General features: G+C 42.6%; 1 protein-coding gene across 3 annotated transcripts in view; it reads left to right on the top strand.

Moving 5' to 3' along the window:
- The window catches only part of PTCD2 (pentatricopeptide repeat domain 2), a 29,617-nt gene extending 15,262 nt beyond the window's left edge, over positions 1-14,355 (top strand). For all 3 annotated transcript variants that reach the window (XM_043887589.1, XM_043887591.1, XM_043887592.1), the window contains 4 exons: positions 293-406; positions 3,504-3,578; positions 10,418-10,531; positions 13,353-14,355. In XM_043887589.1, coding sequence (XP_043743524.1) covers positions 293-406; positions 3,504-3,578; positions 10,418-10,531; positions 13,353-13,577 — 528 coding nt within the window. In that variant the 3' untranslated portion in view covers positions 13,578-14,355. The remainder of the gene's footprint in view (positions 1-292; positions 407-3,503; positions 3,579-10,417; positions 10,532-13,352) is intronic.
- The last annotated feature ends 714 nt before the right edge of the window (positions 14,356-15,069 follow it).

Raw genomic sequence — 15,069 nt, 5'->3', positions numbered from 1 at the left:
ATGTCTGAAAACCAGCCTGCCTGGATGAAAAGTAATCCGAATGTTTGCTGGTAGAGCTGCCCCAAATCAGAAAAACTGACAAAGAGCTAAAAATGGAGTTCATTTAGATTTGAAGTGCTAATGTGTAGCTAACTGAGCCTATTTACAAATGGAGCTCAGTCTTTTAAGTGGCTTGAGATAGGCTCCAGGAAGTTCTTCCAAAAGGAAATCTGGAACACTGAGCACCACTAATCAACTTACTAAACTTAAAGGTTTGTGACATTTATTTATCGAGCAATCCTGTCTTCCCCAGAATAGCCCTGAATCTTTTCAAATCTGTACCACATTAAGAGAAGAAGCCCTAATCAAAGGAGAAATCCTCTCCAGGAGAGCATCCTGTTTTGCAGTGGCATTGGCTCTGAACCAGGTGAGGCTGTGGGGTACACATAAAGGAACTGGGCGTGGGCAAGCTTGGCCGCTCTCAGGTGTCCCTACTTTTGTTTCTTTATCCCTCTGACTGTCACAGAAAAAAGTCCCCTTAAGGAGACCAGGGCCCCTGGTGCCATGGCAACCTGCACCCATACCTCTGCCTCCAGAGTGTTTGCATTTACAGCTGAGGGCCTAGCACGCACTGCTGTTTACCCGGGACTGGGGGAATCCTGTGGAAAATCAATGAGGGAGGCTGCACTTGGAGAAATCTCTCAAATCATTAAAGTTTAAATTTCAGATGATTCATTTGCTATGTAATGTGCCCAGAGAACAGTTTTAAATCTAAGGCTCTCCATAGTGTGTCTTCTAATAAATTCTTCAGGGGAACAGTATTCCTTGAGTTCCTGGTATTTAAAGTTATTTGTCTTTTTTTGTTTGTTTGTTCGTTTTGTTTTACCTGAACTACAGTTTTGCCAGATATAAAACTGAAGTGATATTTCCTTTCCTGGAGGTTTTCTTTGGCATTGTTCTCTCTTCCAGGGTGGAATGTTACCATGGAGAAATCTGAGGCTTGCCTGATTTTTTTTTTCCCACTTCTGAGTGATTTGATCTTGTTCATTTTTCTCATTTCTGACCTTTATATCCATGGAAACATGTTTTCGTTGGGGTTTCTTCATCTGTCGGTTCTTTTCTTTTTCTTTGTTTTGCTGTAATCCTTTCTTTCTTTTTTCCCCACATATTGTCTATAGATAGATCCCATGCTGGTTCTTTTTTGGTTATTCGTCATTGAAGAACATATGTTTCTCTTAGACCAGACATCTGTAGAAGACTCATGTCAGAAGAAACCTGGCCATGCTGCCATGGTTTTATGTGTGGGGTTTTCTACAAATATAATAGGCTTTGTTTCTCCCTGGCTGATGGGAATAGGCATGGAGGTGATTCAAAACAGTCTCTTCCCTACTGCTGCTGTAAGTGACATACCGTTTCCTGCAAATATGGCTGATCTGTGTAAATTCCTTTTTTTTACTTTATTTTTTATTGAAGGATAATTGCTTTACAGAATTTTGCTGTTTTCTGTCAAACCTCAACATGAATCAGCCATAGGTGTACATATACCCCCTCCCTTTTGAACCTCCCTCCCATCTTCTGCCCCAACCCACCCCTCTAGGTTGATACAGAGCCCCTGTTTGAGTTTCCTGAGCCAAACAGCAAGTTCCCATTGTCCATCTATTTTACATACGGTAATGTAAGTTTCCATGTTACTCTTTCCATGTGTCTCACCCTCTCCTCCCCTCTCCCTATGTCCATAAGTCTATTCTCCATGTCTGTTTCTCCATTGTTGCCCTGAAGGTAAATTCTTCAGTACGGTTTTTCTAGGTTCCGTATATATGTGTTAGAATATGGTATTTATCTTTCTCTTTCTGACTCATTTCACTCTGTATAGTAAGTTCTAGGTTCATCCACCTCATTAGAACTGACTCAGATGTGTTCCTTTTTATGGCTAAGTAACATTCCATTCCACACCACAACTTCTTTATCCATTCATCTGTCGATGGACATCTAGGTTGCTTCCATGTTCTAGCTATTGTAAATAGTGCTGCAGTGAACAATGGGATATGTGTGCGTCTTTCAAGTTTGGTTTCCTCAGGGTGTATGCCTAGCGGTGGGATTGCTGGGTCATATGGTGGTTTTATTCCTAGCGTTTTAAGGAATCTCCATACCGTCTTCCAGAGGGGCTATATCAATTTACATTCCCACCAACAGTGCAAGAGTGTTCCCTTTTCTCCACACCCTTTCCAGCATTTACTGTTTGTAGACTTTTTGATGAGGGCCATTCTGACTGGTGTGAGGTGATATCTCATTGTAGTTTTGATTTGCATTTCTCTAATAATGAGCGATGTTGAGCATCTTTTCATGTGTTTGTTAGCCATCTGTATGTCTTCTTTGGAGAAATATCTGTTTAAGTCTTTTCCCCACTTTTTGGTTGAGTTGTTTATTTTTCTGGTATTGAGTTGTATGAGCTGCTTGTATATTTTGGAAATTAATCCTTTGTCAGTTATTTCATTTGCTATTATCTTCTCCCATTCTGAGAGTTGTTTTTTCACCTTGCTTATAGTTTCCTTTGTTGTGCAAAAGCTTTTAAGTTTAATCAAGTCCCACTTGTTAATTTTGTTTTTATTTCCATTACTCTAGGAGGTGGGTCATGGAGGATCTTGCTTTGATTTATGTCATTGAGTGTCCTGCCTATGTTTTCCTCTAGGAGTTTTCTAGTTTCTGGTCTTAGATTTAGGTCTTTAATCCATTTTGAGTGTATGGTGTTAGGAAGTGTTCTAATTTCATTCTTTTACATGTAGCTGTCCAGTTTTCCCAGCACCATTTATTGAAGAGGCTGTCTTTGCCCCATTGTATATTCTTGCCTCCTTTGTCAAAAATAAGGTACCTATAGGTGCATGGGTTTGTTTCCGGGCTTTCTATCTTATTCCATTGGTCTGTGTTGATCTGTGTAAATTCTTAATTAGCTCACATCTGCCATCAAAAGGATCCAGAGATCTCATTACTAGTCTTAAACTCTCCTACCACCATTGTAAAGAGAAAGTGAGTACTTCAGGCTGTGCCCTCACCTTTGAGGACCACTCTGAGCACTTCTGAGATATGCAGCCATGTCCTCCTCTTACTGCTCCATCCAGAGCTCACCCAAGCTCCATCTCCAATGTTTTTGGCAGTGCAAACCTCTTCTGTGGTTTGAGGTTTCTGCTAGGTTCTAACTAGGCCAAAAATGGGTTTGCAATTCTATTTATCAAACTTGCTTTTCTTTTGAGAGCTCATTTCAATGAGAGAGGGGACATGACAACTTTATGCCTCCATCCTAAAAAGTGGAACTCAGGCAGGTTGTTTAAACATTAAGGAATATGCCACAGTAGGAAACATTTTACAGAATGTTCATTTTTGATTACTAGAAAACATTCTTTTCTCTGTGGACTTCAAAACCCTGGGGCACCATGGATAGGACTATCTTGACATCTTTAAATCATCTTTATTACAGCAGAGTAATGTTTATATGACTTAAGGGTCTGACTTGTTTTTCTTCCTTCTAGAACCAGCTGGCAAAAGCTATATCCATTTTTTCTCAAATCATGAACCCAGAAAGCATAATCTGCACTAATTTAAATGTAAGTAACTTCTTTATGGTTAAAGTAAGGCTTGAAATGTAATAAAAGAGATCTTTTTTTTGGTTTGTGTACAACAAATGACTTTTGATGTCCCAAGGTCTTTATTCATTCTGTTCATTTATCAATCACTGTGTGAAAGTTATAGTAGAACCCTGTGAGAGGAGTCAACACAAGCTTCCAGGTGTTTAGAAATAGGTGGGAAACACAGACATGCTCATCAGAAGAGGTGGATGAATGCTTCAGGCGTAACACAGGAGTACAGAAGGCCGTCGATTTAGAGAGTTGGGGGATGGGCTCTGCAGTCTCTTCGCTGAGACTCTAAGAAAAGCCTGCATGCTGACTACCTCCTACCCGACTCATGGAGCCAGTATATCCGCAGTGCATAAAGTGGTGTCTAACCTGGTAAACACTGAATAGATGCTCGCTATTCCCATTCTTACTTTGCCAGCCTGCCATGGCCTGTCTACCCAGTGGGTCTTCCTCACATTACTGGGGCAATGAAAAGATAAAGAGACTCTCCTGTCATTAAAGACACACACAGCACCCACTCAGCCAGGCCTTGTCGAGGCCCTGCTTATATGCTGACTACATTGTGTTGTGGGGAGTTGAAAAGAAAGCCCCGGAACTTACAATCTCCTGAAACATCAAGGGACCAAGATGAGGAAAACACTGTCAGAAGAACAGAAATGTGTGAACACCAAGATGCCGTGAACTGGGAGAGCGGGTCCTAGCCAGAGTGGTATTCCAGGCTGGGGAGCGAAGGGCCAGCCAGCTGCCCCTAACAGAGGAGCCTGGGCAGGAGAGAAGTGCTGAGTAGCATTCTGAAGGACAGGGCTGGGGGCTGGAGGGATGGAGGGGAAAGGGCATTCTCTGTTGGGAGATTAATTTTGCTGAGGGTTCTAGTTTGCAGGCTAGTTTGTTAGTTCTCCTCCTAGCTCTGATTCCTTAGTCAAAGGTACTTAACCTCTATGGACCCTATTTTTCCTTTTGTCTGAAATAGTACTAGTAATAATACCTTCTTTCATTATGAGAATTGAATAAATAATGCATATAGAGTATTAGCACAGCACAGTTAGTGCGTGGCATGTAATCAGTGTTCAGTGAAGTTTGCTAATACCAGTAGTATTTGTTTAAAATGAAATATGTTAAATAAAAGGATTATTTATTTGTAACAAATCCTAGGACCTATGAATAGGAATTGGGCAGAACTCCAAGCTTCCATGCTTTTAGTTCTGCTCATAATTACCCTCAAATGTCACCCCCAGACCCGTGCCCAGATGACTTTCAAGAGAAGGACTAGATAAGCCTTTATGGTAAACTTTGGGTAACAAGTTCCAGCAAGAAGTCTGAGATAAGAAGACTGTGTATCTGACTTCATATTTACTTTTCAGAATGCTTACCCAGGAGGGAAAGATGAACCTAGGGAACCAGAAAGATGGAGACAGTGATAGCAGAGAACCTGCCTGGAAAAAAGAGAAAGAGGTGGGTTTAGAAGGGAAGAGACTAAATATTAGAAAAATAGCCTAACAGACCTTGTGGTTGGCAAAGGGCATGAGCCCTGAGCAGGGATGAGCGTCAATGCTCAGTTAAGAGCTCACCTGTAAAGCCCGGTAATGGATCCGACATAAACTGATGAACATCATAAGAAAGGGACAGAGCAGTCCCAGAAATGAGTTTACAAGGCATCAGTGGCAAAGCAGAAGTGTGAGAAGAAGGCAAGGACGGAAAAGCAGCAGGGTGTCGAAACCCAGCAGTGCTGACAGCCCGACGCCTGTCACCTGCAGGCGGGCCCTGGCCCGAGAGGCACCAGAGCAGAAACTGGGGGCCAGCCTGTGGCGCTCTCAGCTGAAGCGGATCCTGGAGTCAGGATGGCAAAGGTCCAGAGTCCAGAATCCCAGGTTATTTGAGCCAATAAGCCAAACAGACTAGGAAGCTGGATCTTTCAGCAGACATATGTGATTTTTCTTTCTTCTCTGCTTACTACCGGATGTGAGTGGCTCTGGGTCTCTAAGTAAATATCTGCTTCTGAGAGACAGTGCCTGCACTGCAGAGGCACTCATCTCATGACTGGAGAGCAGCAGGCCTGCTAGGACTCCAGGTGGTTTACAGCATCAGGTGGGAAGGAAACCCATGCGAGCGTGAGAGAGAAGGTTTACATGGATCGTTAGTAGCTTTTCCTAGAGTTGAAGTTAGTGTGGGGAGATCATAAAGGGTTGGTGAGAAATGGAAGGCAGTGAGCTTGGCAGGATTTTCGTTTATTTTGGCTGAGGTACCAGGCTAGGTACTTTTATTTGTTGGTTTACTTTATACAACTTTATTAGAACAGTATTTCTCCATCTTATACATGTGGGAAATGAAGATTCAAAGGGTAAGGACGTTACTTAGGTTCTTGCAGCTAATTAAAACAAACCAATCTGTTTGACTACAAAGCCTAGGGTTTCCCCACCACTCCAGACCTACAGAGATTAGCACTGTGTGCCTTTTATCTAGGATTGGAGCTAACTGCTCCTCCTGAATAAGGAAAGGAACACAGGACTGGATTTAAAAAAAATGAATCTGCTGTTGGTACACATATTCCATGTCCTTGAATTTACATTCCTCATCTGTTCAATCCTTGGCTTGCTCTCCCAGTTGTTATGAGACTCTAGTAATGATTTTTTTCCCCCAAATGAGAAAGGCATGGTAGAAATAAAACACGAGCCTGCCGAGGGCTAAAGTGTCCATCTCAGTCGGGAGAGAAATCCAGAGCATGGTAGGGAGTGCCATCGTAAGCCAGGGCACCCCAGCAGCTCCTCCTGGGGGAGCTAGGGGGCAGGGGAGACAGCCAATAAATACGCCAAGAAACCTTGAATTGACCTTGAATATGAATCATCCCCTCCATGAACTGGGTCATGGTATTATCCACTGTCCAGAAACTTAAAGAGAAAATTGTTTAAAAATTGTCACTCAGGCAATTCTTGCAAATGTCCTCTGTAAATTTCTCCTATTTCAGTAGACGCCTGCTCCCTCTTCTTGGGGATGGTGAAAAAGAGATGGTTGCCATTCTCAGGTTTAGAAATCTTTCAGATTTTGGGTCTCTGCTATTAGAACAGGTCTTTAAAAAATAATTTATTGGGCCCTAGCTTCTCCAAGGCTGAATCATCTACTTAGAATCCTTAAGGGCAATTTGTTAATTATTCAGAAATGGAAACCTGACAAGTAGGCTGAATAGAGTCTGTTCAGTCAGTATCAGCAGAAATAAATGAAGTTGTTTTTTTTTCCTGATCTTTAAAAATTCATGCCTTAGACTAAAATCTTTTCTTGCTGCCAGTTGGAATTTGAACTTACCTAATTTTTCCTCCTCAACCTAATTTTCTTTTGATTGAAATTGCTCCTGCTGCTGATACAGCCCAGAGGACCTGGTTTCCCATTTCTTAGCTCATGCTCCTTTCACATGGAACTGATGGAGCACGTGATCTCACCGAGGCACGTGAGTGCTAACCCTGACCTTCCATCTGAATTTAAACTCATCGATCCCAAAAGAACCATAGCCCCGTCTGGAGCATTGGTGCTCAATGTCAGAGGATTGCTTTTCACTTCCAAATATGTCTGAAAGTATCAGGCCAACAAAGGGGAGTTTTCCACCAATTTTATTTGAATTCTAATCATTTCTGTAGAAATCTACACCCATTTTGGAACTGAATTACTCTGCAGGAAAATTTCCAAGGGGTCAGTTTCACTGCTTTTATCATTTATCTAACACAAGTGAATGTTTTAATGTTTGTTTCTCTACGAAGGCCACCCTAAAGTCCTAGCTCAGATGGGAAGTCTCCTAGGCTGCCCAAGTAGGAAAGGAGGCAGGACTTATTATAATTTCTCATTAAACCCTTTGTGGCATCATCTCACTTAATATGTTTAAGAATCTCATTTGACTGGAAGCAAGGCAGACTCTACAGATAACAAAAGTCTATACAAATAAAGAGGCTTTCCTTTTCTTCCAAGCAGAAAACCAGAGGTGGTCGGTGTAGGTCTGGTATGACATTCCATGATGTCATCAGGGACCTGTATTTCCACACCACCATCCTAAGCACATGACTTCCATCCATTACATCCATTCCAGCAAGAAGCAGGAGACTGCGGGAGGACAGAGAAGTTGGTCCCTTACTGTAAAGCAGTTGTCCTCCAAAGAGAAAAAAAGAAAGCTTTCCCAAATATCTCACCCAACAACTTGTACTCACGTGTTACTAGCAAGCGCTTAATCTCATGGCCACATCTAGTTGCGCACAAACCTGAGAAATACAGTTTCTGAGTTCTATACATGACAGCATCAGTTTGTTATCAAAAAAAAAAACAAAAGGAAAATGGATACTGGTTAGAAAATTAGCAATCTCTACCACACTGTGCCGTTCTACTTCAAATATAGCAAACTTGAAAAGAAAAAAGAAATGCAAATTTCTCCATGTTCAGGACTTCTGTTCCCTTTTTTGGTCAAAGGTGTCCAGTGACTTGTTAACATTTCTTGAGGTCTCAGAAAATCAGAGGGGTGGGAATTGTGTGTTCTTTGAGTAGTTTTTCTTAACCAAAATTCCCCCTGCTCCTTGCTAATTCATTTTCCTAGCCTTTTGTTTGAAATCTGTAAGATGAAAGCAAAGCACTGTACCCTGATTTAGCTTTTCTAATTGTACCCTGAGACTTCAGTTTGAGACAAGCTCCTAGCTTTAAATTTTCTCTTTGTCTTTCATCAGTAACCGCCTCATTTATGTTGCCCGTCATCAATATAGTTCAAGGTACTGAACCTCATTCTTGAAATCCCTACTGAATCAGAGGTAGCTGCTGGAGGCAAGAGAGAAACTGGGAAAGAACAGCTGAAACCTTCCAGGTGCACATCCCTGATAAGTCTCTAGCATGAGCTCCAGGAGGTTTACACTTGCAAATTGCATGGGGACCTACACTCCTTTTCTCATTTCTTATTGAGGGTTTGCCCCATGCCAGGCACTGCAGATGTAGCATCAACAAGATAGACTTGTCCTTGCTTTGACACGACAGACCACTGCTAGCCAAATTGGGATTGGTTTAAGAACTATTAAGACTTGGAGATTTTACTCCACTTCCAAGCTAATAATAAGAACCTGTCAAAGTTTCCTGGATGCTGGTAGAGAACAGGAGACACCAAGAGATGAAGGATGGTTTACTACTCCCAGCAAGAGCAGCGGCCAGAGGGTGAGCATTTTTGCATCAGTTTCTTGAGCCCAGTTCCCACAGAGCAACATGAAGAGGTCCATATGTCTCTTGTACACACAGGGGTTTATATCTTAAGAGAGGAACCATGAACTTGGAAAACTCAAATCTCTTAAAATGGGCAGTAATTATACCTGCCCTCAGCTCTGCATTGCAAACACTGTCTGTCTTCCCTTGCTGCTGTCTCTACAGACATGGTCCCGACTAAAGGCAGTCAGTGCTTCCACCTGACCGTGAGAAACCCATGGAGTGTTGTCTCCTGACAAAGAATTCTGCCTGTGTTCTGAACACTAAACTTAGATCGGGTCCTTTGGAGTTAGGCTACTTGGGGTCATTTCATTCTGTTCCACAGAACCAAAGATAACCCCTCATTCTGATTGTATGCTCTGCAAGCATACAATATTATAAAATGGACTAGTAAGAAAATTTAGCTAGTTTTGTATAAAAATGGAACATCGCTTCCAGAAAAATCTCTTTCCTAAAGATAGCCTTAAAAATGTTTATACCTTTTGATTTTATAATTTCACTTACAGGCGTCAAGTCTAAGAAAGTAACAATTTTTTAAAATATCTGAACATTTATTGATAAAGATGGTATTGCTCTATTTGATGCATTATTTATATGATGGATTGCTATGCATTCATCATTTAAAAAATGAGGTTTTATTTTTTTCTAAAACTTCCTGATGCTATGAGAAAGTATTCATTTCATAATAATTGATCAAAAAGCAGAATTGGAGAGATTAATAGACTTGAAGGATAATACATGAGATTGTAAACAATGGTTAACATTAGTTGGTGAATTCTGAATTATTCTCATTTTCTTTAAACTTTACTGTATTCTTTAAATTATACCAATGAACACTGGTAATGGGGTGCAGCGGAAATGTGTTCTTTTTTTCTGGTATGTTAATTGTATATGATGGAAAGTAGTTAGTGGTATCATTTTGAAAGCCAAGTACATTATCCAGTTTGATAACTGTAATGTAAATAGAAGGGCCTCGTTAAGACTTTAATCAGCTTCCACTTTATACTTGAACAATCTCTATGCTTGAAATTTCCTATCCAAAAAAATTAAAAAGGTAAAGGTATCTTTTGCCCCAGAGCCAGTCTTATGAGGTTGTCTGATTGTCATATTCTCTGACTCCAGAGGAAATAGGTGCAAGAAACTAATAGTAATATTCATTGAGGACCTCCTGTGTGTTGATGTTTAATGTTCACAATAACACAAAATGTGAGCTGTAAAGGTATCTTCCTCATTTTACAAAAAAAGATATTGAAAGAGAGACTGAACACCTGGCGAGAGTCACTGAGCTATAACTGCCGGCGCGAGGGCCCTGACCCAAGCGTGTCAGACTCCAGAATCCCTGTTCGCTCCACTGCTGCCTTGTGACAAGTTCTGAAGCCGTGGTGCTTTGGTTAACTATTGGGAAACACATTTTTTGGCTGGTGGGCATTCATTCAAAGCACTTTTGAACCTGTATACACAAATGATTTGGAAATAGCACGAAAAGCATAGGCTCTCATGAGAAGCCTATAAATGGAGGCTTCTCTCACAGGGCGCATTTCTCAGTGCTCATTACTGGCTCAGTTTGGTTTCTCTTATTTCTTCTTTTTATTCAGATTATGATCCATATCCAGTCAAATATGTTGAAAACTCTAATAGACATATTAAAGGATGCCACAGAGGGAAATCTATCAAGATTTGTGAAGAGACATGTATTCTCAGAAGAAGTGGTAAGTGTGCGGTTTCTGCAGGAATGCGGTGAAGGCGCAGGAACTCTTTCAGAGGTCCCCTTGGTACCTCAGTCCTGTCGGCCACCTCCTTACAGAGCCTGGTAAATCTGGCCACCTCTCTGTTCCCGCTGTAAGACTTGTATATGTGAGTGCAAAGACTTTCCCCCTCTAACACGACACATCCTCTGAAATTCTAGGAAAACTTGTTTCTTCTACATTGTTCTTTTCCCGACACTGTTTCCATGGCTGTCAGCTCTTTTTCTTTTTTCTTTTTCCTTTCTCCTCAAGCATCCAATTCCTTCTCCCTGTTCCTTACTCTCAGTTGATGACCTCGCTTCCTGTTGCACAGAGGAAACAAGCAATCAGAGGAGAACCGCTGCCACACTGACACCTCCTCGCCCCTCTCCCGCTCCGCCCTGTCTTCCCTCCTGAAGCCGCGGTGACTGCAGGCCCCGCTCCAGAGCCTGGGAGCCCAGCCCCGCTGACCCGGCCCAGGGCACGAGCCCAGAAGTGGTATCAACTTCTGAGCATCATCTCTATCGCTCGCCTTCCCTGTGAATCATCCCACAGGCTAACAGTAGGCTCTAGTATCCCTCATCCTCAAAAAACAAAAACGAAAAAACCCCGCTACTTAAACAAGTGAAAAGACATGGCAGGTGTTTAGATAGGAAGAGACAACCTCATAAAGTTAGCCCTTCCCAAGTTAACGTGATAATGTAACACTCCAATAAAAATACTGTTAGGTTTTTTCTGTAGTTAAGGTTTAGTAGAAAGAGAAAACTAGCAAGAATAGCTGGGAAAACGCTGAAAGAAGAGGTGCTAGACCTGCCAAATGTGAAGCCATAGCAAAGCTTCTCTAAGCTCCTGAACAAACCAACTGATGGAACCATATAACTGTTTTGCAAAATTATAAAATAAAAAGAAGCAATTTCTAAACACAGAGCAAAATGAAACAAATGTCATACTTTTAAAGTATGGCTTAAGTACATGAAGAGGAATTATTGTAAGTCATTTGAAACTAGTAGTTTGTACATTGCTAGTCATATATAACCTAAAAGGGGGAAAGAGACGGTAAAGAAATCATAAATTATCGGCAGTGATCACTTTGTTGGTAAGGATACTGGTAATGTCATTTTGACTAATCCAGGGGCCTGCTGGTCGGTCCTCCCCGTCTTCCTCCCTCTTCCCCAGCCTTGTGCAGCTGGGTCCTGGCTGGGTCCCACCTGGCACCCGAGATGGCAGGTTGGCCGCCGAGCAGAGTGGCAGCGGCCTCCCCTCTGCCACGCGGCGGCCGTCCCAGCCCCGCGCCCGCCCTCACCCCCAGCTGAAGGCTGGCAGACGGAGCCTGTGGGAAGGCTAACTGGTCATGATTGAATGTAGAGATCGATCTGAGATCTTCACTCTTTGGAGGTTGTGACTTACCTAAGCCTTTTTGGAATATGTTCAGAAAAGCAGGGAAACTAGAGATGTAAGCTGGTCTTAACACACACAATCATGTGCACGCGTGTGCAGCACTGACATGACTTCAGGGTTCTCACTAGCACTCAAGTTAATCAGTCCTTCCCTTAGACCTGGCCCATCAATATGCTGCCCAAATTACAATCCCATGGACTGTACAGTCCATGGGGTTGCAAAGAGTCGGACACGACTGAGCGACTTTCACTTCACAGCATCTAGACAAACTTCACACTGGAAAACACTGATGGTTTTTCTCTGATTTTCCCCCTCTAAGCCTATAAGGCCGATTTACTTAGAAAGCTCACCCTCTAACCAGTGTGTCCCCTGGTTGCTATGAGGCCACTTGGGGATCTGCTTGAGAAGTGAATTGATCCTACAACTCCAGCAGCTTTGGAGCTAGTTCTAAATATCAAGAATGTTGTTATATCATTAAAAAGAACTAAAGTAAGTAAAATGTTTATTTTCTTCAGAAGGTAATTTTACATTCTAATTCTGAGTTCACCCATTTCTATAGACTTAAATCCCATTTATATACTTAGGATGCTAATATTTACACCCCTGGTCTAGACCTCGCCCCCATGCCTCAGACTCTGGATGTCTCACAGACACCTCAGTCTTGCCTAAAACACAGCTCTAGGTCTTCCCTCCCTAAATCTCACCCTCCCATCTTCCCCATCTCAGACAGTGACCACCCCCATCACCAGGTTACTAAAGCCCAAACTGGAAAGCTATCTCTGATGCCTCCCTCTCCCTCTCCCCTTCAACAATAAATCCTTTCAGTTTAATCTCCAAAATAGATTTCTAATATTTACATCTACTTCAATCTTTTCTATACATTTCTTAGTCTAAACCATCACCTGCCTGATGACGGGCGCCCCAGGATTAGTCTCCTTGTACCTCTAATTCTCCACACAGCCTTTTAAACTCTACATCAGATATGTCTTCGTTTGGACCCTCTGATGGCTTTTAGAATAATCCCAAAAAACTTACCACGAGCTAGAAAGCCCTACATCATCGGCCCTGCCTCCTACACTGACCGTTAAATTGGACGCACTTGACTCCACGCTCTTGACCTCCTTTCCCTGGTATGTTTCCTTGTGTAGTGTGCACCACTTGGAAACCCCCCCCCAACTTTTATAAAATATCAGGGATGGTTTTCGAGTGCTAATCCAGATGTTGTCTGAAGCTTGTGGGATTCCTTATTCATTCATGCCTCTGTGTGCCCCAGTACCCTCATTTTTACCACTTAAGTGCACACTCTACTTTTTTTTTGCATTTATCTCTCTGCTTCTTGGAGGATAAAAAGAACAAGGAAGAAGTCTTGCAGGGATGTAACGATATACTCTTCTCGCTTTTTTTTCAGCTGGTCAAAGTGAGGGAAAAAGTGAAGGATGTGCCTGCTCTCCTGGCCAAATTTGATGAGCTTAACAAGAAACTGCACATAAATGGCCAGGTCACCGAGTACACTTTGGATGCCCTACTCTGCCACACCCCCAGCGACAGGCAGCCCCACACAGTGCTGTTAAACAAGAGGACAGTCAGCCGTCGGACCTTCCAGCCACTCAGCCAGTCCCTGTGGGCTGAGTAACCCTGGGTTCAAACTTCCGGTGGGTCTGAGTTGGAGGGGGTCTGCCTTCAGTGACTCATTGGCTTCCTAGGAAATCAGGCATTGTATTCCAGTGGACACTATACGAATCAACACTTGGTCTCCTCCTTGCATTTCCAAGTTCACTGGTGCTGGCATGCTGCCTTGAGACATTCATATTTTGTGCCGCCATGAAGATCTAGATACAGGAAGTGGAAAGCTTGGCTCCTGAAGGAAGGAGGCTTCTCTGAAAAGGGCTGAGGATCCTTGAAGGAACATGGCCACAGGCTCCAGTCCAGCTCCCAGAACCAGCGTGGAACCCAATAAGCATTAGTGGAAGGAATTTCACTGTAAGTGGCCATCTGACTAATTTTCAGGGGAGTAATTACTTGCAGATTATAGCCTTACTGAATTAAGGACGTCTGAAACTCTACGCTACCATCCTGGAAAACAGTCCAGGATATTCTCACTGCTTCTGTCATTGTTACCTGTGACCCTCGACAAGACACCAGAACCCTCATTTTTCCAGCTGTAAAATAATAGTGCCTATGTGACTCTGCATACTGTTTTGAAATTCTCACTTCAAGGTTTAGTAGGGTCAAGTTTTTTTCAAAAATTAATTAAGAAATTGAAAGTGTCCTGAAAAAACATTTTGTTTTCTCAGCAGGACAAACAAAACCAGAATTTAACTCTCAGAACTGATAAGCCAAAATTGAGATGGTTATCATTTTGGTCATTGGCAATCTATGTGTTTTTCAAAATAAAAGTCAGTATAACCTCATATCGCTCTCTGTATTCCTCAGTTTTCTATGTAGGTCATAATACTTGGTCCTATAGTTTGTCTCATTTGTTAATGATTTTTCTCTCCTGGATGCTTTATTTTTATTTTTTTACATAGATAAGTCATGACAGCAGGTCAGAGCCTGCTTGTAGAGACCTGTCTCTTGAAGGTTTGAAGCCCAGCCCCTGAGGGGTCATGCCTTTCCTGAGGGCCCCACGGTGCTGCGACCTCCCGGCCGTCTTCCTGGAGTGCTGCAGACTCCTTATTCAGTGCTGCCTCTAAAACCAGGGCTAACTCCCACTTGATGTTATCCTGAGGCAAGAACTGTTCACAGAACCTGAAGTTCTAGAGTAGGAGGAATCTTCTAAGTTTCCCCTTCAGGTCAAGGAAATGACTCGTCCAAATTGGCATAACTAGTCTCAGGTAGAGCCGAGATTAAAATCCAGATTCCCGTCTCTCCTCCCCGCCCTGCTGTGCCACACGGTGTCTCCTCAGAGAAGAAAAAAGGGACTCGACGGAGACAGCACGGGAGCTCCCTGACTTACTGTGTGGCCAGGGGTTCCCCTCAGTCTCCTTGTGTGTCAAACAGGGATAATAGTCACGCCACCCCGTAGACGTGCCGTGAGCATGGAATGAGGTAATAAATGCGAAGCAAACAATTTTGCCTGCACAAAGTAAGTGCTGTATAACCATTAACTGTTGTTACTACATTCA

This window comes from Cervus elaphus, chromosome 25, assembly GCF_910594005.1.
Source record: "Cervus elaphus chromosome 25, mCerEla1.1, whole genome shotgun sequence".
NCBI classification, from domain to species: Eukaryota; Metazoa; Chordata; class Mammalia; order Artiodactyla; family Cervidae; genus Cervus; species Cervus elaphus.
The sequence above is the reverse complement of the archived record's forward strand: the minus strand, read 5'-3'. Positions and strand labels throughout refer to the sequence as shown.